Genomic DNA, 26,277 nt, shown 5'->3' with positions numbered 1-26,277 from the left:
TCACGTCTCCCTGCTAATCACCATGGCAACAGGATTGCTGATCTTCAGCATGGTGACCGCCTCCTCGTGGTCGATGTCCAGGAAGTCCCGGTCGTTGACCTCCAAGATCTTGTCGCCGGGGACGAGGAGGTGGTCGGCGGGGCCGTCCGGCTGGACTTTGGTCACGAAGATGCCCTGGGGGGACAATCATTACTCAATGGTCATCGTACATTCCATTACATCATGGTATATACACCATAGGTTAGTCAAATGCCAGTCAGCGATTAGATGAATGTAATAATTTGATAGCTAGTAGAAGATTCTTTGGATGCCTTCCCACGGCATTTGAAACTTCCACTTTCCTTATATTTTAGACAATTCGTTTTCCTGTTTGCTCTGTCCTTCCTTCTAACAAACTTAACAATTTCTTTTCCTTCATCTTTCTCTCTTCATGCACATTTCCACGTACTTTTCTATGCTATGAATATATCCTTGCTTTCCTAGGAGAACGCTATTTTCCTTTATTAAGTACAAGAAATCAGAACATTTAGACACCATATTCTCTGAAACATTAGCACTTTTGTTTGCCCATGCACTCAGCTAAATCTTGGGAAGCTATTTCAGCAGCATTTGCTTAATTCCCCAAACCCGTATAGTAAGACAATCCACTCAGACAGAGCTGTAACGGTGATTCCAAGGGGATGAGGGAATCTTCTTAATCCTTAATCACTGTAGACTGATGATCAGTTTGGTACATCTGTGTTTTAAGAAAGTAAGCTGGAGGATGTACTGCTTGGTGAATAAGCATGGAAAGGGTTCGGCCCCTTGGGGAAGAAGGGGGGTGCTGAGAAAATACTGATGGTTATGCTTGTCACTCAACATGGATGCATTTTCTACATCATAATGAATACATCTTCTGTGAAGGACAATTCCACAATGCAAAAACAATGTTTGGAGGAATACTGTAGATGCCAAATACTTTGCAAGGTTTTTATTTTCATTAATTTTGCAAGTTGGGTGCTATTCCCGAATTAAAAAACACGCAAAAATAACAGCTCTGATCTCTGCATGATTGTGACGTGCACGGATTCATTTCTCCATTCAGTACTGTACTCTACAATCATGAATTAAACCACTCGCGACATTGTTGGGAAGTCCAAATTCACGAAAAATTAGACTCGCTGAACGTATGGCGCATACAGTAATCAGAGTACTCACCATGTCTTCGGGATGGTAAGGGTTGCCCGGTGAGTTCTTGCCTCCCGTTATGCTGAATCCAAGCCCAGGGTTCTTGTAAATACTGACGGGGATCTGTTGGGTTGAACGTGTGAATAATCACGCTTCACGCAATGACTGAATAATGTGGGTGACATCCTTTGAACTTGAGACAAATGGTTTCATAAACAAATGTTATTCTCTTCTGAAACTACACATTTTATATGATCAAGCCAATGCCTCATAAAATTGATTCTGATTGTACTTCATCTGTAACAAGAGACTCATTTCAAATAATATTAATTAGTATCAACCACCTTCTTAAGGAAGGGTTATTTGTGTGGAGAATGTGTAGTCATGAATTACAAATTCTTGCGCAAAGTTTCAGCAAAAAAAAAAAAAAAATTGTCTATTCAAATGAACTCATCTATCAGAAATGCAACACTGAAAACCATTCATTGCAATTGCACAGATAAGTATAATACGTATTTCAGTTTAATGACAATCACTATTTGAATAAATCTCTAGTTTTGTTATATGGTGAATGATATGTATATTTCACATATTCTTCCAAAAATTTGACTTAATCTGTAATATAGCTGCATTACCAATTTCTGAAAAAGACACCTTGAAATTTGGGATTTAAAGGGGCTGTACAGTTCTGGTTGAGGTGAGGATTTAGCTTTTAACGTTTTGCGAGATATTCAGAAACCACTCTATGAGATGTCAAAGAGCATGCAATTCTAAGGGGTATCAAAAGTTTATTTGATGAAAATCGGTTTTGAAATGGCCGAGATATCCAAAAACAAGGTGAAACAAAAAGATCCTAATAAAAGGTGAAGCCTGTCGCCTTTTATTATTATCACTTTTTTGATATCTCAGCCATTTGAAAACCAATTTGTGTATCAAATAAACGCTGAATCCTTCTTAAAATTACATGCTCTTTCATATTTCATAAAAGGTTTCTCATTATCTCACTCAGGAATGTAATGAATCCTTACCTCAACCAGTACTGTACAGTCCCTTTAATGCAGTAAGCCTCCATTTTTATTTCCTATAAAAGCACATAAATGGGCATAAAACCTGGATTTGTTTTTTTCTTTGTGATATATATTTATATATAAGAGTCACTCACTCTCTTTGGTCCTCCTGTACCATCAGGATCTGCCCTCCTCATTGGCAGGGGCGACTGGGAGGGTCCGGTGGGGGTCTGCTGGTAGGGGTGCAGCCGCCTCTGCAGGCTGGGAGAGGGGGCAAAGCCACGGCCATTACCTCCCGTGGTGGAACTACCGGAGCTACCGGGTGGTGTACCTGGCAGATATACAAGACACACAGGAACATTAATGCAGATCATGAAAAGAAACATTTGTGCATAATAAGATATGCAGTTACTGGCAGACAGAATCATCTTAATTCTTTGACACTGAGAGGTTAAAGTTAAACTTGTAGTTGCAGTCTGGCATGCAATAAGTCTTAAATGCCTGGATATGGAGGAATAAAGAAGGAAGGATGTTGGAAATAAGCACACACCCCTGTAATATGTGTCCTCCCTCTGTACTTGCACAAGACACACAATAATTCTCTCTTTCAGCTGTTGCAATTATTGCCCTGTACAGCAAATGAGTTCAAGTTGGAAGTTTCACACTTTGTTGAATCAGTTGTGAGGTATGGCTGCAGCAGGTTGTCTACGAAAGATGATCACTTACGAGAAAAGCCTTAATATCTGAGTTCCTGAAAACATCAGCACATCTAGTCCATCATATCATGGGCCTCCAGGTGCCTACCTCTTCTCAGGTCCTCTACACTCATCTGCTCCATGATTTGTGCTGGTGGTCTGCCGTAGGTGGGCGGGGACTCGTCTCTATGGTAACTGGGTGGAGGACCTCTCCTGCCCTGGTCCTCCGGTAGGGAGTTTGGTGGAGTGGAGTAGACGTGGCTCTGGGACGACGGGTGGTAGTGGGGGTGTCGATGCAGGGATCCCTCTGTCTGCTCCAGGTGAGGGGCATGGTTGGGGTGAGGTTGGGATGGATGTTGGTGGTGCCTGGCGGTGTTCTGGTGGGGGTGGGGTCCCGCTGGAGAGCGTGATGGCAGGACGGGGGTATGGAAGACATCATCACTGCAATCATCACTGGACCTCTGAAACACAATATGATTACAAAGCATATATTAGGAAAAATGGTATTCATAATCATGCTCACCTCCTCTGTGATTGCATTTTATCATCATCTCACCCAATGGATAATGTTTGTAATATTTGTTTGTTTGTTTGTTCATTTGTTTGTTTGTTGTTTGTTTTCCTTCCATTAATGACTCTCAAGGAATCAACTCTTACGCACAGGGTGCAATTTTACTAAGTCAACCACATAAATTCAAGCAGACATTAATTCATTCATTGCTTTTGCAAATCCCCCTTCACATCTCATGTTGCCAACTTGTAACAGAAAGAAAGGAATGAAAAAAATAATCAGCCGTAATAAATGGAGGGATGCTATTATGCAAGTACATGGACAAAGACTTTGTTCAAAGGAAGGACAGTAAGTATCTAAAGATGCTAAGTGCAATATACTTTCTGCAAAACAGAAACTATTTGGGGAACAGTGAAAAAAAAAACATCACTTGCAGCTACTTTTGGAGAATTATAACAGACATGTTATCTTTGAATATCCTCCTCCAACCGTTACAGGCATTTGACTTCACTACGAAGAGATAACTACACAAAAAAATAATAATAAATAAACAAACAAATAAATAAACAAATGAATGCATACATAAATAAACAAAGAGAAGAAAATACACTGAAAATTAATCAAAGAGGTGATAGCAGGCAAAGAAAGTTGATAGAATTCTGAGAGCACAACTGATTCAGTGATGTCAATCGCATATGGAAAGAGAAAAACAAATGAGAGCCATGTGACATTCAAAAAAAAAATGCAGTGCAGCTTGTACATTTCTAAGCTTGTTCGTAACATGTCTCACACGGCACATGAGTAACTCTATGATTCTTGATATGGATGAATTCCTATCTTCTATCAGCTTCTAACTGCCGATAACATTCAAGACAAACTTTGAGCCTTGCTGTAACTCTCCTTGGACAGAAAAGCTTGGGCTCATACCAGCATCCTTTGTTCTACAATGAGCTGGCCGTGTTTTTATCACATAAAACATTTTACATGACATGAAAACATATACTTGGGTTTGGGGTGTTTTTTTTTTTTTTTGTTTTGTTTTTTTTTTTTTGGGGGGGTTCTTTATCTTCTTCTTCTCCTTTCACAGAAGTTTAATATTAGTGTGACAAAACACTGCAAAAGTTTTGTTGAGTATGATACACACTAAAACTCTTGCTTGGTGTCAGCCAGGTTAGTGAGAAGTTATTAATGAATGTTAGAAATATATAAATGTTAATTGTAAAGTGAAGTGGTGACAACACATAAAACAACAAATTTCAATTTAGTCAGTGCAATATGTATTATCCACAACGACAACAAACAGAAGAGTAGGCTAGTTGACCCACCACCAATACAACTGAACTATGCATCAAAATCTTTACCCATATCTTCACAAACCCACTGCTATCTCTATCTTCTACGCAGGAAGAAACCAACATGGGTGCAAAATCACAACCAATGACTAGGTGAGGAATTTTGGTGCTGAGTGGAGAGTGGATATGGAGGATGGGGTGTGGTTTGGGCTGGGAGATAGGGGTTGGGATGGGAAATGAGGGGATAGGGTGGGTTGGGAGATGAGGGGGGGGGGGGAACACTCTGGAGGTATGAGACTTACCATCTCATTCTGCATTCTTGCTCTCAAGACCTGTAACCGCCTACTCTGGACGGTGGCGGGGTGGCCACCACCAGAGCGGATCGAAATGGGCGTCTGCGGCGGAACAGATTAGCAATCACAGACTGAAGCAGTCTTTTCAAAGCACAATCATCTAATTCCACTACCTCCCCCTAATCATCTTTCATTAAGACAATGAGTACATGTAGTATTGTCTCACTGCCCCTATGTACAAGCTGTTTAGTCTTGACCCTTTCTTTATAACCTCTGCAAAGATATTGTATGCACATACTGATACATACTACATGTATATAAAATTATGTGTGCACATAAATACACATGAAGAGTTTTATCGCAAAATAAGCTAAATCTATTCTTGCCACATTGAGATATTTGTGTTGAAAGCTGCTAAAAAACAAAGAAAATAATAAGAAAATACAGGATATTTTTAATCATAACTTCTAGAATATTCCTTGTTATATAACAAGTGAGGTATTTCTGGAAACGTTTAATTTTGCTCTATCTGATGATGGACTTACTTTGAAATGTGTAAAAATGGCACTTTGACCATTTTGCAATAAAACTCTTCACATACAGTGTATAAAAAAGTACTGTAGATAAAAATTAACATAAAAGTATGAAGTATACAAATAATCTTTATATTAGTATCAATGTTAGTACCAGAGTTAGTCATCCCCTCATTGATTACACTTCCACAAGGTAAAAGGCCAGAATGACATCCATGGCACGCCAAATCATCATAACATGAGATGAGGAACGTACGCCTCAGTCTTATGGAGTATGGACAGACCCAATAATTGGAGAGGTACAGAATGAATCAGAGGAAGGACTCTCAGAGAAAAAAAAATTAAAGAGTTTTTCTCCCAAACTTGCATTGCACAACATTGACGATTTCTGGCACAGTACTACGTATCAAAATTCCAGTCTGGGCGCGCCATCCACCTGTGTGTGTAAACAAAGAAGTCTGGCAAGTGTAGTGCTACTACGGCACTCAATCAAATAATATCAAGGAAATCTCTAGTACTGCCACAATGAGACTGCCTCTCACACATCACAAAATTTTTGAAAGCGAAAGAGCAAAGGAAGTTTTGACAAACTTGTTTGGGAGTGTGGCTGGAGGTTACTCGTGACATATGCATGTCTCAAGAAACATTTGCAAAGATTTGTTGACAGGTGTCTGAATATTCTTCATTGTCTCTGAAAACTGATGTCCATCTGCTTTGATGGCAATCAACTGAATTATAAGTGTGCTGCCTTTTATATCAGGAACATAAATGTCAAATGAGCAGGAAAGATAGTATGCTTACCTGATGTGCGTGTCCCATGTTATTCTTCTTGGCCAGCTTGGCCAGGAGATGTCGCCTCCAGTTCTCCTCGTTCACTTCTGGGGAGTTGCGGGTGCCGTCGGCCAGTCTCTCGGCCGAAGAATCCCTCCTGGCAGGATGACCCCTGTAAGGCGGAGGAGATTCCTGCACGGGCGTCTGGCCGTGTCCTCCGCCGTGTGCATGCCTGTGGGCTGCGTCCTGCGGCGAGCGAGGGTCCGGAGCAGCCTGCCTGTCCAGGGAAGAGTCCCTCGATCGTGGGTACTCTGGGGGATTCCCCTGTCTCCTGTAGGCAGGAGATGGAGAAGCCTGGTGTCCATAATTTGGTGGAGGAGGTCTGCCTCTTGTGGTTGCTAGGTGACCATCCTGGTAAGGTGTTATCCTGTGAGCTGCATAATCTGGAACAGGGGACTGCCCTCTCACAAAATTCCTGTTGATGTCAGCCTCAATTTTTCCAGCGTTGTTAGTCTCATCCCTGTATCTCTTCAAGTCCCACTGGAGGTATTTCTCATCACCCTGATCTTGTTGCCTAGGCAACCTTGTTGCATTTCCTTCAGTGTGGGGATTCACTCTGTTCCATCTATCATGGTTAGAGTTTGGCATCTGGGGCGCACCTTTGATGCTCAACTTTTGACCCTGAGGTAAGATAATGTTTTCATTGCTGTCCGAGTGTTTGACGGGGCTTGCTCCCCTGTGCACATCATTCAGATTCAGATGTGCTTCTCTGTCATGAGGCTGCCCCTGCACCTCATGGTCAGCTGACTCGGGATCCGGATACCAATCATCTACACTCTCGTAATCATCTGGAGGTCTTTCCCTCTCGTTGCTGAGTCTGTCACTGGTAGTGCTTCTCTGACTTGTCACATATCGACCTCTTTCTTCTGTATCATGGATATCGTCATTTGACACAGCCGCGTGGTCAGTCTGCCTTGACTGCACCTTGGGTCCGAACCCAGAGAGGGAGTTGAAAGCCTTGACTTGCTCTCTGTTGAGACTCTCTCTCCTGCGTCTCAGGGCTTCCTCGTAGCTCGGAATGGCACCCCGCTTGGCAGGCTGGTCAGACAGTGGAGTTTCCTTGCTGGGGGTTCTTTCTGGATGGTGCCTTTGGTCATCTTGTAAAAATCCACTGGGAATCCTGTTTGCAGCGCTGGTCTCTGATGAAGAGCCTTTTGAATTGAATCTACTTCCTTGAGTTGGCACGGGGGAATCTGTTTGTCGTTGACGGTGGAAGTGGCCTGGAAGAGGAGAGGGACTGGGGTTGTTCTTCTGACTGGAGGCAGATGGTGGTGGATTAATGTAAAGTCTGTCTGCTGGACTTGGAGGTAGTGGTGAGTTTGGATCTCTCCTTCTGAAATATGTGGGAGGAGGTTTGTGCTCCTCATGGACAGTTTGTTTGGAAGGTGTTACTCTAAGGTTGTTCATCTGTCCCTCCACAACCTTGACACTATTATCTGCCTTTGGTGCTGGAAGATCAATCACAACAAGACCTTTCTTCACTTGTTTTACATCCTCAGGAGTGGAGGACTTCACTTTCTTGTTACCCTTTCTATCTGCACTTTGGTCACTGTCATCCCTTGTACCCTTCTGAGGCGAGGCAGCAGGGGTATCCGTGCCACTCTGTCCACCAGTCTGGCTGGAGCTGCCGAGAATCTCTGAGATGTCCCACTGTAGAGTCTGCTGGTTGTCGGTTTCATCTTTGGAAGAGTGCTCCCCGATCTCTGACTCCTTGGAGTGTCCCTCCGATCGCTGCACGCTGGCATTGGCCACTGCAATGCGACCAAGCTCTACGGGATGATTGCGGGCGTGGTGTCGGGAAAAGCCTGGCTTGGGTTCCTCTGTGAGTTGTCTTCGCGGCATTTGCTCCTCCTCATGCCCTTTGGCAGACTGCTCTGGGGAGAAGGTCAGATAGACCCATTGTAACTCCTCGTCCTCTGCATCTTCAGTCCTCTTGTCTCTTTCTTCCACCTCATGGTCCCTCCCAGGAGCAGCACTATTTCTTGGATTGGAATCCGTGTGGTATCCCTGTTCCTTCGACATCCTACTCTGTCTCTCCAAAGTTCTTTGAACCCCTCTGGAAGACCTCCCATGGTCCCTCGTGGACGGGGCACTATCAAACGGTAAACCAGTGTATGCCATCACCTCCGAATCTGTTCCATAACCAGAATATGGATTGCTTACTGGTTTACTGTTTCTGTGTTCACTTCCCTGAACTTCAGCAGCAACTTTGTTTGGTCCAGCCACATCGTACCCTGTTTTCTTTGGTGGGGTCTGGTATGCAGGTTGATGTTTCGTTCCGGAGCGTCGCTCCAGGGAGTTGTGATAGAGTTCCTCGAGCTCGGGATCGGTGCCGTATCCAGAACGGGGCTTCTGGGCGTTCCGCCTTCCCTTGACGTTTTCCTTACTTGAGGTCGGTGTGTCACCCAGCTTGGCAGGGTCTGCGTTCATATTTCGAGTCAGACTATGCCTCCTCAAGTCATCCCCGTGATACTTCATCTCACCTCTGGGCCGTCTCCTCACCCCATCCTCCGGGTCAGCCCCGACTATGGTCTTCCTCCCTTCCACGTAGTCACTCTCATACCCCCTCCTCTCTGATGACCTATGGTCACTCCTGCTATGTCCACTCTCTACTGTCCTGTAGTCTGTGTCGTCAACATGACCTTGTTTAATACGTCCATTCTGATGGGCATACATATTTTTGTTATTTTGGCCAGTCGGGCTGCCAATGTTGGCATCGTGACTCCTGTACTCAGCCACTCGGGAGTTTCCCTCTTGACCCAGGGACTGGTCGAGGGTCAGTGACCGCCGCATGTTGCTCTTCCTGGGTGTCCATTCCGGGTCGATGACTTCTGTGTCGCTGTGTGCTCCCCGGTCAGATTTGCCCTGCATGAAAGACACCAATGATACAAGAAATATATCTGGCAATAATAGAATGACTACGTAAAGACAGAAGATGTAGTAAAGGCTATCTACGCGATTGGGCATATCTATACTACCATCACTGCTGTTACCAATAGGGAATACCATTTCTTTGATGCGTATGCTTGATATTCTAAGTATATTAAGAGCAAATCCTTTTTAAATCAAGATGTGATTTTCTTGTTTGGATACAGAGCAATTACACTTCTTTGCAAGCTTTAAAAAAAAACCTCACCTTCTTGAAGAATCCCTTGCTGCTCCGTGGAGAGGCATTTTCGGCATCGCTGTCAGCACTCGAGGTGCGACGGATCCTTGCCTTATCCTTGGCCCGCTTTTCCTGCAAGCAAAAAAATTCGTCAGTTGTGAATCTGCTTCATTTGCCAGTACACCTGTTTCAACTCCTGTTAACACATCAAATACACACGCTAAAACATAAGTACCAAGAACAATAGATTGTATCTATCTTGCCGAGTGAGTCAACCATGAACACCGTCTAACAGTGTAGCTCTGAAACATGTCATGAATGATTTTTGCTCTTGGTGCAACTAGAGGTATTGTGGTATAAAACTGACAATAAAAATGTATTGATTTCAAATATTGCGTACCGTAACAGTTATAACTCTGGAAATTGGAAGGATAGAATGAGTATAATTCAAATACAGAAGCTACAGCACTGGAAAAAAAAATAGACAGATCAATCAAAAGTCACTGGTTTCCAACAGGTTACCTTGTCAGCTTGAAACAGGTGCAGGCTGTCACTCATGGCTGACCCCGGTGACTTGGGTCGCGTGACCTTTGCCTCCCTGATGCGAATCCCATCCAGCTCCATCTCTCGCCTCCCTCTCACTCTCCGGGGACTCTGAAGAATTGAAATGAGGTTGGCATAAAATTTAGGAAAGAGAACCATCTCCGATTTCATGTATGTATGACTTTAACCTCCTTGTTTTACTTCCATATGATTACATATTCAACATATAAAAGGCACAGGGAAGTGTTACTGCCTGACACATTAAAAGAGAATGAGACCCAAACATATATGTGAATTGAGAAAATGCATCGATATTTGCAGAACACATCGATGAAAGTTTGTGGAAAATCAAGCAATTGGTTAAAAAGTCATGAATCTTCAAAGTTTTGGTACTGCCATTGCTGGATGAAAAATTCTATCACTTTGTGATGTCACGTATGGAAAACGATATAAAAAAATTAAGGAAATTCCATATATCATTTTCACTTAATTAGCATGAGAAAAGAGCACTTGACTTATTTCTTTCCAAAAGCAGATGGAATAATATTACCCTTAACATATGTTAGCGGCAAGCTTTCACAGAAAAAAGAAATTTTGACCATTTTAAAAAATATTTTAGCCTTTAATTTTCTTAATATCGTTTTTATATGTGACATCCCAAACTGTAGAAGTCTTCTCATCCAGCGATGGCTGCACCAAAACTTTAAATATTCACAACTTTTCAATGGATAGTCCTATTTTCCTCAAACTTGACCCCCACGACTCACCCTGACATCGACTGATGGCTTGCTGGGCAGGAGCTCCATGTGAGTGTTGTGGACCCTGTCTGCCAGATGGGGTCTCTTGGAGGGGATGTGGCCATTGGGCGTGGCTGAGACCGCGCCCATCCTGAACCTGGGTCTGATGGTCTCTTTGGGGTATGGTGTGGTGGACCTCGCTGTATTTGCATGCTGATGGAGGGGGGGGGGGGGGTTAAAAAAAGCAACAATACTGTCATTCACGAGCAGAGAACTGTCCAGAGAATTTGACTGGAGGATGGTAAAACACAGACAAAGAAAGGAGCGTCTTTGACATCCTTCATCCGCACCGACCCTCCCGTGCAAATCCTGCCCATGACTCTTTCTGCACCAGCTTGGACTCCAAAGTCATATTCAACACAAACATCAGCCGAAGAAACTGTGTGGAAACTATCAAACCCGATGCTCAAATACGAGCCGGGGCCTACTATCCCCAAGCAGAATAATCCAAAACAAAGGGAATGTGTTTGATTAATTATTGATAATTATGGCTAGCCTTGCCCCCTTTATAGGAAAAAAAGAAAAGAAAATGAAACTTAACCCATTGAGGATAAGCTGCTTTTGCTACAACATGCATTTCCAATAGACACTTGCCTGAGTACACTCGGGACTCGTCTTCAACGGCTTAAGAAATATAGCCTACAGTTCAAAGTCTTCCCAGAGTAAAGTCACATTGGTATTTTACCAAAGCACTGAATACTACAGCTAAAGCTACTTTCTCTTCTTGGTGAGATAGGTTATAGTTTCTGTTCATGTAGAATGACACTAAAATTAAACTATCATTCAGTGATCCCATCACCAGTTCTTCACTGAAAAAGTAAACCCCAGAATCACGAGCCCGCTACAGTACGTACCTCCCTCTCTGATTCTGCCACGTCGAAGGCGATCCGCTGTCTCTTGGTTCTCTCCTGCTCCCATACAGACTGGTGGAAACTCTCTCCTTCACTCAAATATGAATCTATGCATCCAGATGAGAAGTGGAAAAAAATGATTACATACTGTACATTATGGAGATGACAAGCACTGTACTGTCATAAAATATTTTGCTTGTATATATCACACACCAACATACATACAGGAAAGTTATTCAGCACTAAAAAGAGATTCAAACTACATTAAAGGGTGTGTACAGTTCCGGTTGAGGTGAGGATTTAGCTTTTAACATTTCGCGAGATATTCAGAAACCACTCTATGAGATGTCAAAGAGCAATTCTAAGGGGTATCAAAAGTTTATTTGATGAAAATCGGTTTTGAAATGGCCGAGATATCCAAAAACAAGGTGAAACAAAGAGATCCTAATAAAAGGTGTGGCCTGTCGCCTTTTATTATTATCACTTTTTTGGATGTCTCAGCCATTTGAAAACCAATTTTCATCAAATAAACATTGAATCCTTCTTAAAATTACATGTTCTTTCATATTTCATAAGAGGTTTCTCATTATCTCACTTAGGAATGTTCAAAACATGAATCCCCACCTCAACCAGTACTGTACAGTCCCTTTAAGTTTGCAATTGAGATACATGTACATTGTCAAACAGTGACTGCAAAATCATAATATTGCATCTCATTTTGCATTTCATCCTTTACCTTTCATAATAAAAGAGTCGTAGGATTATCACAGCAAAACAAATGGCTTGCAAAAAGGTAAAGCAATAAAAACTTGAGGAGTCTCTATCCTATTGATGGTCACGCCTCACCTTCATCATAGTCCTGTGGTTGCTGTGGAAACAGGAAACATGTCAGAACCCGGGTTCCAAACTGGTCAACAACCTCCGACTGAAGAGGGATCAAGGGCTTGGACTGAAGACAAGGGGAAAAAAGGCAAGAGATGAACAATTCCAAAGGTCAATAGAATGTCTAAGGATTTTTATCAAAGCTTCATGAAGATGTTCCTTTGTGATACAGAAATTGTAAAAAATAACTGACATGGCATTATATGTGCTGCTCTAGACAACAAAAATGTGAGTTTGCCATTTTCAGCACATTCATTCTTATACGAACTCAGTGGTCAAACATGCCCTCCCCCCATAAGTTGACTCTTCTTAAATCATTTCTATGACATGCTGATTACTCATGTACAATGGGCATCACAGTTACTCCTTATCAGAGTTTTTGGCTTGCACCACATGAGTCACATGTCATTCAATCGGAATAAGATGCGACCTACTTATAGAAATTAATAGGCAAACATACTGGCTGGATGGAATTCACAAAGGTAGTTAAAATCTAACCCATAAACCATGCAAAATTTTGACTTCGCAAATGTGTGTGACATACCGCGTACACCAACATATTGTACATCAGACACTGAGCGCTTGTTTAAAGTCCACTGACTAAATCTAACTCATGGATTTGATAAAAACTACCTCTGTGAATTTGGGCCGACTGAGTGAGAACTGGACCAATATGCACTCACAAAAATACATCAGAATCAGTAAACAGCTCAAATGCCAATATACAAATGTTCATTGGGTGTCTTGTAACAATGAGTTAGTGAGAGCACCTATTCATTTCCATGAATCACAGTGTAGAAGTGCACATCAAAACAAGATGCAGGAGTTACAATTGTAGCATGCCTACTCTAGAAGTGTAAACATTCACACAATAAATTTTTCATGCTGGACAAATTTCACTGAACGTTTCTCATTTTTAATTTCACTGACAAAGGTACTTCTGTTCACATCTTAACATTTCCTCCAAATATTTTGCATGTTTTCATTGCCAGGCTTGTTCAGCAGAGCTTGCAATTTGTGAATATTCCCACACTAGGAAATATTTCCACATTTAGACTACCGTATACGCCATTTCTTTCGCAAGGTTTTCATTTTTGCAAACTTTGCGAGTTGGGTGCTATTCGCAAATTGAACAAAACACATAATCATTAACTCTGATCTCAACATGATAGTGACATGCACACATACATTGCTCCCTTCATTACTGTAGTCCACAATCGCAAATTTAACCACTCGCGAAATTGTCAGGTAGTTCTGATTCACACACACACACACAAAATAGACCTGCTAAACATAAATGGTGTATACAGTACTATCTATGAATAATGATGCAAGCCCAATTTTACCTGGTTCTCTGACAGCCACAAGGCCTGGAGGTTCTTCAGCTTGGTGAAGGAGAACGGCAGGCACTGGAGGCGGTTGTTGCTGAGGTTGACCACCGTCAGGCTGGAGATGTGCCCGATCTCATCGGGCAGGACCTGAAGAAAGTTGCCCCTCAGCGAGAGCAGCGTGATGCTGCTGCAGCTCCCAAGCTGTGGGAGAAGATTAGATGACGGGAGTCAGAGCGCAACTCTGACGTACAGACCGAGAGACAGCAAGGTCTTGTGTGTCAAATACATTACTATTGCATTAAATAGGTGGGTATTTATAACACAGCAAGTCAGCGATGCATGTTCAGATAAGATGAAACATCAGCATACCATTGTCTAGGTAGCATCATGATGCTTTTCAAGTAAATGGAGTAATCACTATGTAAACTAATACACCTCCTTCACAGGTTTAGAGAGACTATGAAATGCAATATTCATATAAGTCAAAATTGATCTGCCTATTTAACCCTAACTTACCTGGGGGGGGGGGGGGGGGCATAATGCCCCCCCCCCCAGGAATTCAAGCTCGCTAAATAGCCCAGGTAAGTTAGGGTTAAGGCAAGCTAAATGTTTACCTCTCAAATCTGATCTGAAATCCTCTCACAAAAGTATCAATAAGTCATTTAAATTTCTTGAAGAGTATACCTTGCTTTCACCTTGTTACAGAAAGTGTAGCATGTAATATGTAATTGACATATTCAAAAGTGGCTTAGACTTGGCAGTCTGTTAGAAACCAGACTAATTCCACAAAATGGGATCTGAACCCATGCTACAATGTGGTTCATGTGTGTGGAAAAAGTGGCTGATTTTTTCCACAAAAGCGAGCCAGCCATCATACACGTACCTCAGGAGGGACGCTCATCAGCAGGTTCTCATCCACGTTGAGGTGCCTCAGTCTGCGCAGACGTCCGATGCTCGGGGGAAGCTCCTCCAGGTCATTGGCACTGAGGATCAGTTCCTCCAGGGATTCTAGTCCCCCCATCAGGTCTGGCAGGGAGGACAGCTGGTTGCAGTCCGCCTTCAGCGTCGTCAGGCTGCTCAGCTGGCCTGCGTAGAGAGAGAGAGAGACAGGCCATGAACCCATGAATGCAGTAAAACATTGCTTAATCACTGAGTAAAAACAATCAGCACTTGTATTGTCCCTTGGTACTCATTTTCAGGTGGCCTGCGGAGACAGACACACACGCCATGAACCATAAATGCGTGAAGTATTGTTTCATGATAGTAATCATGTGAGAGATACCTTGAGATTAAGTTGGAAAGAAGCTATCACTTGCAAAGGGCTTCCAAGTCCCACTGTACAGACTATAAAGGCCATGAACCCATGAATGCATAATGTGTGGTTTCATGATGGTAATCGTGGCTTGAATGAGCGTATGCATGAAGTATGGTTTCATTATAGTAATCATGTGAGTGATACCTTGAGATTAACTTGCAAAGAAGCTATCACTTGCAAAGGGCTACCAAGTCCAACTGTACAGACTATAAATGCCATGAACCCATGAATGTATAATGTGTTGTTTCATGATGGTAATTATGTGAATACTGCCGTAAGGTGACCTTTTTGAGAAACTATCATTTGCAAGGACTACAAAGTCTGACTGTAGAGAGACACAGGACATGAACCCATGAATGCACAATGCACAAATGGCAATCAAGTGAATGCTAGTACCAAAGGCAACTCAAATGTGCTGTAGAGAGACAATGGCCGCAAATCCATACATGTAAAATGCATATGATCGAAACCATGTGAATGCTACAAATTGTATTTCAAAGATACCTAGGAATAAATTGTATAACCACAACTTGTGAAGGCTCTTCACTGCTAAATGTAGAGAGATACATGCCATGAAACCCGTGCAGTGGTAATCAAGTGATTGCTCCTTGAATACAAGCTGCCACTTGCAGTCACTACCAACATATCCTTCACAGAGAGATGAATGCCATGAAGCCATGAACATAAAGTTATGCTGTACAATGGTACTCGAGTGACTGCCACTTGAGTGAGAGATTGCAGCTTGCACGGGCCACTCAGATGAGCTCTATATGGGGAGGCCTACACCAGTATGGTGTCCATGATTGTGGAAGTAGGTTTGACGGTGATCGCGTGACTGCTTACCGATGTTATCTGGCAGACGGTGGAGGAAGTTCTTGGAGAGGTGGAGGTCTGTGAGACTCTGCAGGTTGCCCATCTCGGTGGGGAGGTGGGCAAGACGATTACAGGAGGCATCAAAGTACACCAGAGATGTCAGGTTACCAAACGACTGTAAAGAAAACAAGAAAAAAGACAATATTTCAAATTTAACTTATTGGAAGGCACTTTGTCCTAGTTACTGACGTGTAATCACAGTATGCAAGCTATCTCATCTGTTAGAGCAGGTATTTTCTCACTATTGTCTGATATTTCTGTGATGCTGCAAAAAGAGCAAAAAAAAAAACAAGAGACCCGCGGGTCTAGCGCTCACCTGAGTATCGCAAGTTCACCTTTCACGCAGTCACTAATCTAAATTATTCACAGCTCTACCAAAATTTGACGAGGCATTCTCAAGTGGAAGATGAAAATGTACAATAAGGGCCCAATTTTTTCAAGATTCCTTAATTTGGGGGAATTGGGGCCCCCTGGGGCCCTCTGGGTGGGGCATGGTGCCCAGTTTGATAAATTGAGATCCTGACCACCTAGGGATGCTACCTGCCAAGTTTGACAAAAATCCATCATGAGGTTTTCAGGAAGAAGATGAAAATGTACAATTCAGGCCCCCATTTGGACCCTTCCAACCACCCCCCCCCCCCCCTACCCCCAAGAGGGGCACCCCTGGATCTCCTATGAACAAACTTGAAACTACAGTCATTAATGCACTCACTCATAGTATTATCTCAGCTCTATAACTTCTGATTCTAGAGAAGATTTTTAAAGATTCCTTCATTTGGGGGGTTTGGGCCCCCTGGGGGCCCCCTGGGCGGGGCATGGTGCCCATTTTAACAAATTGAGATCCTAACCCCCTAGGGATGCTACCTGCCAAGTTTGGTGAAAATGGGTCATGGGGTTCTCAAGAAGAAGATAAAAATGTACAATTTAGGCCCCATTAGGACCCCTCCTCACCCCCCCCCCCCCCCTGGGTCCCAAGGGGGGCACCCCTGATTCTGCCATGAACAAACTTGAAACTACAGTCATCAATGTGCTAACTCATAGTATTAACCTAGCTCTATCACTTCTGGTTCTAGAGAAGAAGATTTTTGCGGATTCCTTAATTTTGGGGGGTTTGGGCCCCCTGGGGGCCCCCTGGGGGCCCCCTGGGTGGGTCATGGTGCCCATTATAACAAATGGAGTTCCTAACCCCCTAGGGATGCTACCTGCCAAGTTTGGTGAAAATGGGTCATGGGGTTCTCAAGAAGAAGATGAAAATGTACAATTTAGGCCCCATTAGAACCCTTCCCCACCCCCCTCCCCTGGGTCCCAAGGGGGGCACCCCTGATTCTGCCATGAACAAACTTGAAACTACAGTCATCAATGTACTAACTCATAGTATTAACTTAGCTCTATCACTTCTGGTTCTAGAGAAGAAGATTTTTACAGATTCCTTAATTTTGGGGGGTTTGGGCCCCCTGGGGGCCCCCTGGGTGGGGCATGGTGCCCATTTTAACAAATTGAGTTCCTAACCCCCTAGGGATGCTACCTGCCAAGTTTGATGAAAATCGGTCTTGGGGTTTTCAAGAAGAAGATGAAAATGTAAAAAGTTTACGCACGACGGACGACGGACGACGGACGACGGACGACGGACGACGGACGACGGACGACGGACGCCGGACGAAGGGCGATCGCAATAGCTCACTTGAGCCTTTGGCTCAGGTGAGCTAAAAAAAAGGTCTTATAGGATAGAATAAACATACATTGTACTGACTCAGTAAGTGAGAGAGAAAACAATAAAGTTAGCATTAAAGGCACATGGTCCCGGTGGGTAAGGTGAATGCGTACGCGGGCGCACGAGGCAAGTTTCCTATAGAGACCTACGCTATCGACTCCTCTTTAGCGCTTACGCTGTGACCCATTTCCCCCGAGTCCGAAGAAGCCCGATCCACTGTAGTCAGTGGTCCGATCACAGTTTGGCTCATGATTCGGCTGAGGGGGATGACAGCTTTAGCAAACTTCTTTCGTGATGTCATAATAAGAAGCACATATGCACGCACCCCATTTCCCAGAGTCTGAAGAAGCCCGATCCACTGTAGTCAGTGGTCCGATCACAGTTTGGCTCATGATTCGGCTGAGGGGGATGACAGCTTTAGCAAACTTCTTTTGTAATGTCATAATAAGAAGCACATATGTACACACCCTGGCATTACTAAAGACTGCGTGATGCGCAGAGAAGACAACAAACGTTACTTAGCAACAACTTAACGCGATTTACTCTTGATGACAGCTCAACTTCGGCAATCTTCGTATCAATGCTAACGGTGATTGGCAGTATCATCAACAGCGCCCTCTACACTACTGGGATTATGCGCCGTCAAGATAAGAGATGTATTAAAAAAAAAAAATGGGATGGGAAAACCATTTTGCGTGATCAATGTGGCAATAGGAACAGGAATGCCTTATTTCACAAATAATGTAGTGAGCAATGGAAATTAAAGTTCTACCATGTGGTTCACAAAAACTGGCTGATATGCTGCAATTATTGAACTGTCTCTAGAGCAATGCTACCTGAATTACATATTGTAAGTAGCCATGCAATGGATTAGCATGGGGTTGCTACATTTTGAAGTAAAAACTTTGTTTATATTATCATCAGAAGTTTTTTTTTTTCTCTTCTTACACATTCCTTGTTAATCTAAACAGCAACACCGAAATAGACAAAGCAAATTACATTAACAATTCTTTTCTGTTAGCATTACACCTTGGCTCACATCTTTAATAATCCTGTTACAATACATACAACTTGTACGCCATCTACTGGCTTGATGGAAATGTAATCAATAGCTTTACTGAATGCTCACGCTGGAGTCAAACTCCTCACTTACACTGGGCAAATGGATGACTTTGTTGGCGTCGATCCAGACTTCGGTCAGCCTTGTGAGCGAGCCAATCACATCAGGCTGAAACAAACAAACAAACATGCAAAACAAAGAACTCAAATGATTTAAATCCCACACATCACTTCTATCTACAAAATACCACGAATTGTAGACATTGCATTGTATGGAATACAAAAGGGTAAAAATAGTGAGCATACACCGTAGTTTAGCATGGCATGTGACAAATGGGAGTGGAACAGAACAGAAAAACAAGCAGCACATAAATGCCATGCATTCAACCAGTCTACTCAATTGTCAGATGCATCTGCACTATAGCATGAATACTGTGTTTCACAATTTCAAGTTATTTCTTCATGATTCATATGTGTTGCCCCCCCCCCCCCACCTCATTCAACTCTTTGGCATGTAAAAACACCAAACAAATAAACGCTACTAGTCCCAGAGTACAGAGGGACCACAAGGAACATATACTTTTGTGGACGTTTTTTCACAGTGGAAAGAGAGGATCAATACTGGCAGTATTCTGAATCCTAAAAAGTTTTGCTTACAATCTCTTTGAAGCTGTTCTGCCCAAGATCCAATCTTTCCAACTCAGATAATCTTGATATTGATCTGCAAAATAAACAAGGGAGAAGAAAAAAATAAAAGATGAATGAAAATAATCATGATCACAATCATAATTCTATTTCATTTCATTTCACAGAAACATGACAATGGCATGCAAATGTAATGACAAAAGATTGATGAGTTTTTTGGCATGCAATAGGCCAACCCTATTATCTGTGGCATTAGGTGTACAACTTCAAAAAGAAGCATCAATAAGTCTTATGGTCGGCAAAATAGTATGTGTAATTCCCCCACATTAGTGACTGTGAATATGCCAAACAAGACACAAATGAAATCTTTGCATCAAAGGATAATAAAGATATCCCAACACAAATATGATTTTAGGCCGATGTACAAGTCAACTTGGTAGCAAGTAACCCACGCTGTGGTGCTGATGTACAGTAATGATGCATAATGGTTTTGACTTCAATGATATAAGTATAAAACAAACAAACTAGCTAACTCCTTCCTAGGCAACACCTTTCTGAAACACAAACTCGAGTCATACTGAATAAAGAGCTGGGAAAGAGAGCTATCCAGCGAGAGTCATACTCAGCACCGGTCTCAACCAATCAGATTCGTGAACACAGAAACTTGCATTAAATCTTCATTTGTAACATTAGAGCACTGTGGAATGCTACATGCACATAGGAGAAGACATCAGAGCCACTACAATATACTTAACATTGGGTGCAGTGATTGAAAAAATGTTTGAATTATCATAGTTGATGCATATATGTAAAATTCAGTTGTATCACAACACCCTAACGGAAAAAATTTTTGCAATAAAGCCGCATACATACGGATATGTCACTTATTTTCTTAAAAAACTGATGGTGACGGTTTATTCTAGAAACAGTTTTGAAAAAACGAAAAAAAATTCTTCACATTTTGAATATTTGCCAATATTTTACAATGATTATACTGAGTATCATTTTTATTTTTTATCCCTAACTCACATTTTAGAACTACATTTTGAAGCACTAAAGCTGGGTGTTTTTTTTTTTTTTTTAAATCTGCAAATGTGAGCAAGGGGCTCTAACTATAGAGTCATGTCTACTGGGATTTGAACCTCTGACCTTCTGATCAGTGGGGGGGGGGGGGGGGGGGAAGAGGAAACTTACTTTGGGAGTGCCTTGAGCCTGTTGTCCCTGAGCTCTAGGACCTTGAGTCGCGTGAGGCGGCCAAAGTTTGCGGGGAGGTAGTCCAGCAGCGTGTCGTTGAGGTAGAGCTGGGTCAGGTTCATCAGCTGGGTGAAGCCCTCCGGTAACCTTGGAAACAGGAAGAAGACAGAGAGCGATATGGATAAAGGGAGGGGGAGAGAGAGAAAGAGAGAGAGTGTGTTTGTGTATGTGTGTGTATGTATGTGAAAGAGTATGTGAGATAGAGCATGTGTGTGAGAGGGAGAGACAGAGTGAGAAAGAGGGAGAGAGTGAGGTAGAGGGAAAGGGAGAAATATGTTCAGAGAATTACTTGGGAACATTCAACCAGTGACAGATGAGGTTAATAATTTGATCGAGTATGAAATACTGAATTACTGTCAAATATTTACATACAGATAAAAAACAAAATAGGCATTTACATGTACAGTATGTGCACAGTAGGAGGGGGTGGTTTTTATATCACAAGAAAATGATCTACAAATAGACATAACCTTGGGTACACCAGCACTGGCTCAACATCTATTTGGTTTATTTGACAGTTGATCTTGGTGGTGAAGGATTAAGCTGAAAGGTTGGCACTGGGGTTAAAAGGTTAAGACTTGAGGATTTAGCTTTGGCTCAGGTTCAGGGTTAAAGGGCTGAATGCTTTTTGCCTTTATAGACCAAATGGGAAACAGACCAAGGAGGACTGGAACTCAAGGCATGAATAATGTTATTACCCACAAAGGTAGTACTGTAAAAGTGGATATTTTCGCGCGACTAATTTTTCGCGCTTGGCCAGGTGAGAAGAGTTTCGCGTGTTTTTAATTCCGCGGAATCAAGACATCACGCACAGGCACATGCGCGAAATGTGCGAAAATTTCAACACCGCGAAAATTTCCACTTTTACAGTATACACATAAGATGTTCACACACCCAAGGCAGCACATACATGTAAACATGAGTTAATATACGCAGATTTTTCACACAGTACACAACCTATTGGGAATATAAACATAAACACATTATCAATAACCAAATGAGGACTGTTGGTTATACTTACAAAAACAAACAAACAAATAAACAAAAAAAAACCTCTCTTTGACCCTTGAACTTCTTCAATATGTTCAAAGTTCATCCACATCTTTCCATAAACTAACGTTACATGGTTCTTCAGAACATAAATCCAGTTCATTTCTTCCTCTTCTAAAGAGAGTTTCAAATTATGTGTATATCAAACTAGTCTCTCTGGAGTGGAAAAAAAAATGTTGGACATTATTTAGTAAAATCAAAAACATGTTTGATTTCATGACACACTACTCCAACTAGCATTTATGATCAAACAGCAAGGCTCATGCATCTATTTACATGGAGGTTTACGGTCCACTGAGGCATGTTTCAAACAGTTACCAAGCAACCACAACAGGTACAAGTATGTGGGGCTTAAGCCAGATTAATGGGACATACATCTGGAATTGACTCAGACGTCCTTTTGGGAATTCACACAGGAACTCGAAGAAAACAATTTGCACAAATTTTGGAAAAACATCCTCCAGTCCTGTGGTCCTCAGAATCAAAGGCAAAGGTAAAACTTGTACGCTGCACACAAATACAATGTGCATGCCTTGTTGTTAACCTACTGTACAACTGAAGTAGGACAAGGAACAATATTTATGTATAAATATGAATCAATATGCATGTAAACGTTGCATCACACTGTATTTGATAGAAATATGTAGAGTAGAAATGTAATCAATCGCGATACAGCTTTATTTTGCATTATTTCAAACTGTAACCTAAACTGTGAACACGGGATAAGCACACACTAGAGAGGGAATCAAACGTGTTGGAAAGGTAGACCATCTGCTCAAGCTCAACACAGGAGATTATCACACAATGTGTAAGGCTCAGTGTCACAAACTACTCAACTCCTCTGTAAGAGTTCAGAATTCCCAATTTGCACACTACTCCACACCAACATGTCTTCAAACCACTCAGGAATCTATATAATTTCTGTCATTGTGAAAATGACAAATATACTGTATGCAATGTGCTTTGTAGGGACAGTGACATTGAAAATAGTCTGCAGTTGGCTTAATTTACCCCAAGAATACACCTTACATAAAACAAGACAAGGCACAACACACTGTAAGGGTGGAAATCTTAGCACGATTGGTATTTCACGCTCGGTCGGGTTTAGATGAACTCCGTTTCTTCTCAATTTCATGGATGGGCTCAATAATGTAGCGAGCACTTCAAACAGCTCTCCCATGCCACAGCAAATAAGTGCACATACTGTCAAAGGTAACTGGTCTGCATTACAACAGCAAATTCACTCATGCTACAGAAGTCAAGAACATGAAAGAGACTACAAACATAAAAAAACAAAACAATAATGAAAAAATTTGCATGTTTTTATTTTTGCGCTGGTTGCATACTGTGCAAAAATGTGTGAAAATTTCCTTGGTGATGCATGATAAAGGTAACACATTACTTACTTCCCGAGAGGATTAACGCTGACCTCCACAAGAGCGAGTTTCTTGCAGCTTTTGATGTTATCTGGAAGTTCAACGATCCCTGTTTTGTGGGGGAAAAAAAGATGATGGAAATGCCACCGTAGCTCTCACATGCAAGTTGACATCCTAGCAGGGAAAACAAGTCCATCCTCAACTCCAAACTATTGCTTCATACATGCATTCCTGGCTAAAGCCCCCTGCAACAATGAAACTGCTCCAATAGTTGATTCCTGCCTAACAAAACATTTCTTTCTTTTTTTTCTTTTTACATGGGTGTCCCATATCTATCTAATAGAGAATCTCAATGCTATTGTGGTGAATTACATCAAGCACATTTTCATTTTTCATCATTCCAACAAAAGAACTATAAAAAAGTATTTCTCACAATATGTACTTTTGATTGGCTGGAACCAAAGACTCATTCAATATAAGTTTGACTTGTATTCATAGCTGCAACTGTTCACAATGATAAGGCAAAGGAGATAACTTTTATGTTACCTCTAGGGGAGAGGTGTGTGGAATGGAAACTTATTCCAAACAATTCTAATATCTAATTGGTTTCTTTGTCTCTCCGCAGAATAGAGAGAACACTCAAGATTGATTTGCTGTTTTAATATCTTTATGACTTCAGGAAATCAAACAGTAAGTTTTGCTCTTCACAAGATATTGCATCAATTTTGAGGGCAACGAAGGGCTCGTAGCCCTTGAAAAATCTTCCAATGATTCGATCCTAAGATATGATGGACTTGGGAAAGCAGAGACCACTTTCTTGATGTCCAGTTTGCTTACTGACCATTCTTGCTGATGTCCAGCTCCTCCAGGTTGATGAGGTTAGCCACAGCACTGGGAATAGTGACTAGCTCATTGTCACTGGCTCCCAGTTTCCTCAACAACAGACAGTGGAACAGGTCCTGGAAACACACAGATACAAAAATTACAATCATGCTAATTATTATCATAATCTTAATCACAGTCGCAATCACAATCATGATCACAATCACAGTTGCAACTGCAATTGCAATCGCAATCACAATCATAATCATTTAATATAGCATGACAATAATCAGAACAATATTAAGAATAATACATATTTTCATTCCCACCCCCCCCCCCCAAGAGACTCACAAGTGATTCTCTTAAAGTACAGAGCCTATGTACAACATGGACATACCTTTTGTGCTGCAAGAGCTCCTGACAAACTTTTGAAAACAATGGTGAACAGTTTGTAGTAAATGACACATTTCTCTTGAATCACCTCCCACTTTAATGGAATTGAAAAAATGAACATTTGCATTATATAATCTGGCTATCTCTCAACCCTTGTTTACTACTACAGGAAAATAATGCAAGATGGATATCCACAAACGGACAAAAGCAAATATCCTTAAATGGATACACACAGATTTTATCTAAGCATGAAAAATACCTTTAATACTTCAGAATGCATTGCAATGCGGGCATTTTGTACATTTTACACTGATACCAGGGCAACATGCATTGTAACTGAAATTATCAAAGCAAATGTCTTCTTAAATTTATGTCGAAGGCGAATTTACAGAGCATATGATTCAATACACAATATCACAAATAATAAATTGTATATTCATACACTGTAGGTAAATATGTACATGTACACATAATATTTCCTACAACAGCATTTTAATACTAAAATACATGTATTCACTAGACAAAATTTGCTGTGCTGCATCACGCAAGCAAAATAGCCTTGCAGGCCAATTGTGCTCAAAGGGAGTGACAAATTATCAAAATACCAGAAAGTCCATTTTTGACCTCATTATAGTGATGAGTCAAAGACAGCCTCCAGCAATTTTTACAGTGCCCAATTTAGTCTCTCTCTCTCTCTCTCCCTTTCCTTTCATATCCTCTCTGCAGGTCATCATAACAAAGTCAGCATTCCCAGCATCACAGCAATACACAGTATTTTAATTACACTTGTACTATTGAAGAGCAATAGTGTACATTTTGTACTGTTAGCCTTGTATACCTGTGATGTATTGTACTAGATAGATCACATGCAGAAGAGGTTTAATAAAGAGATGGTACTGTACGTAAAGTTTTGGTTGAGACCTGGCCCCAGGTTTCTTACTTTCTTTGATGAGATGATAAGAAACCTCTAATAAAATATGAAAGAGCATATACAAAATGTAATTCCTAGTGGAATTCAATGTTTATTTGATGAAAATTGGTTGTGAAATGGCTGAGATATAATATCCAAAATGAAGAAATCCTAATAAAAGGTGTGTGGGACTCACTGTTGTTTATACGATCACTTTGTTTTACTTTGTTTTTGGATATCTCAACAATTTCAAAACCGATTTTCATTAAATAAACTTTGAAATCCTCTTAGAATGGTACACTCTGTAACATTTCATAAGTGGTTTCTTGGTACCATTTGGTATCTCGCAAAACATTTAAAGCTCAATCCTCATCTCCACCATTACTATATCATCCCTTTAAAGTAAAAAATGTACATTGTGCAGTATTGTTATTATCACTTGTCCAAGTCAGTTTGGGTAGTATGATCAGCTCCACAGAGTGAGAGAAAAACTGCATCAGTGCAGAGAGATATTGTGTTGTGTATGATTGTAATGAAATACATGTACAGTCTTTACATAAAAATGCACGCTAAAGCTCTTGTCTACTCAATGGAATTGACTGCCAGTAACAATTCATGAAAGTTTCATACCGCGAAAAAGGCAGTTGGCTCCTATTCGCAAAAGTTTCATGCCATGAATATTTCTAGTGTCATAGAGAAATATCTACTCTCCAGCAGCATATTACTTGACTATGAGGGCGCCATTGAAGAATGAGTCACTCACCCGGGGCAACTCTCTGATGTCGTTGGAGTCGAGGTACAGCTCCTCCAACGTGTCCTCGTACTCCACAATCTCCTCCGGCACGAAGTGCAGGTCGCAGTGCCGGAAGTCCAGCGTCTTCACCGTCTCCTTGCCGAGACGAATGCAGAAACACGCCGCCATGGCAACGGGTCATTGGGGTCGCGACCTGGCTAATCCCAAGATCTCACTCATCCGACATGTAACATCTAGAAAACAACAAAGATCAAGATGAACACTGGTTATTATCTT

At 41.7% G+C, this 26,277-nt stretch overlaps 1 protein-coding gene across 1 annotated transcript; it reads right to left on the bottom strand.

The window, feature by feature from the left end:
- LOC139722948 (uncharacterized) lies at positions 1–26,184 on the bottom strand. The gene is made up of 20 exons (XM_071634231.1): positions 26,011–26,184; positions 23,964–24,081; positions 23,153–23,231; positions 20,637–20,783; positions 19,455–19,518; positions 18,892–18,966; positions 15,998–16,142; positions 14,723–14,925; positions 13,855–14,040; positions 12,473–12,575; positions 11,630–11,733; positions 10,746–10,928; positions 9,958–10,089; positions 9,466–9,567; positions 6,300–9,194; positions 4,975–5,067; positions 2,979–3,330; positions 2,330–2,505; positions 1,198–1,290; positions 1–174 (listed from the first exon to the last, which is right to left on the bottom strand). The coding sequence occupies exons 1-20, from the start codon at positions 26,167–26,169 to the stop codon at positions 1–3; spliced, it is 5,583 nt and encodes a 1,860-aa protein (XP_071490332.1). The 5' UTR covers positions 26,170–26,184.
- Between the last annotated feature and the right edge of the window lie 93 nt (positions 26,185–26,277).

This window comes from Diadema antillarum, unplaced genomic scaffold (genome assembly GCF_040938485.1).
Source record: "Diadema antillarum isolate AM-2024a unplaced genomic scaffold, OU_Dant_1.0 scf00000178, whole genome shotgun sequence".
NCBI lineage: Eukaryota > Metazoa > Echinodermata > Echinoidea > Diadematoida > Diadematidae > Diadema > Diadema antillarum.
This window is presented reverse-complemented; position numbering and strand designations above follow the sequence as displayed.

What these genes read in the sequence shown, in the direction of transcription:
- LOC139722948 (XM_071634231.1), bottom strand. Translation starts at nt 26,169, where the DNA reads ATGGCGGCGTGTTTCTGCATTCGTCTCGGCAAGGAGACGGTGAAGACG. An exon ending in ACATCAGAGAGTTGCCCCGG is followed by an intron (nt 24,082 to 26,010) that starts GTGAGTGACTCA and finishes GTGTGTTTCCAG; the next exon opens with GACCTGTTCCACTGTCTGTT. An exon ending in AGCCATCAGTCGATGTCAGG is followed by an intron (nt 10,090 to 10,745) that starts GTGAGTCGTGGG and finishes TCAATTCTTCAG; the next exon opens with AGTCCCCGGAGAGTGAGAGG.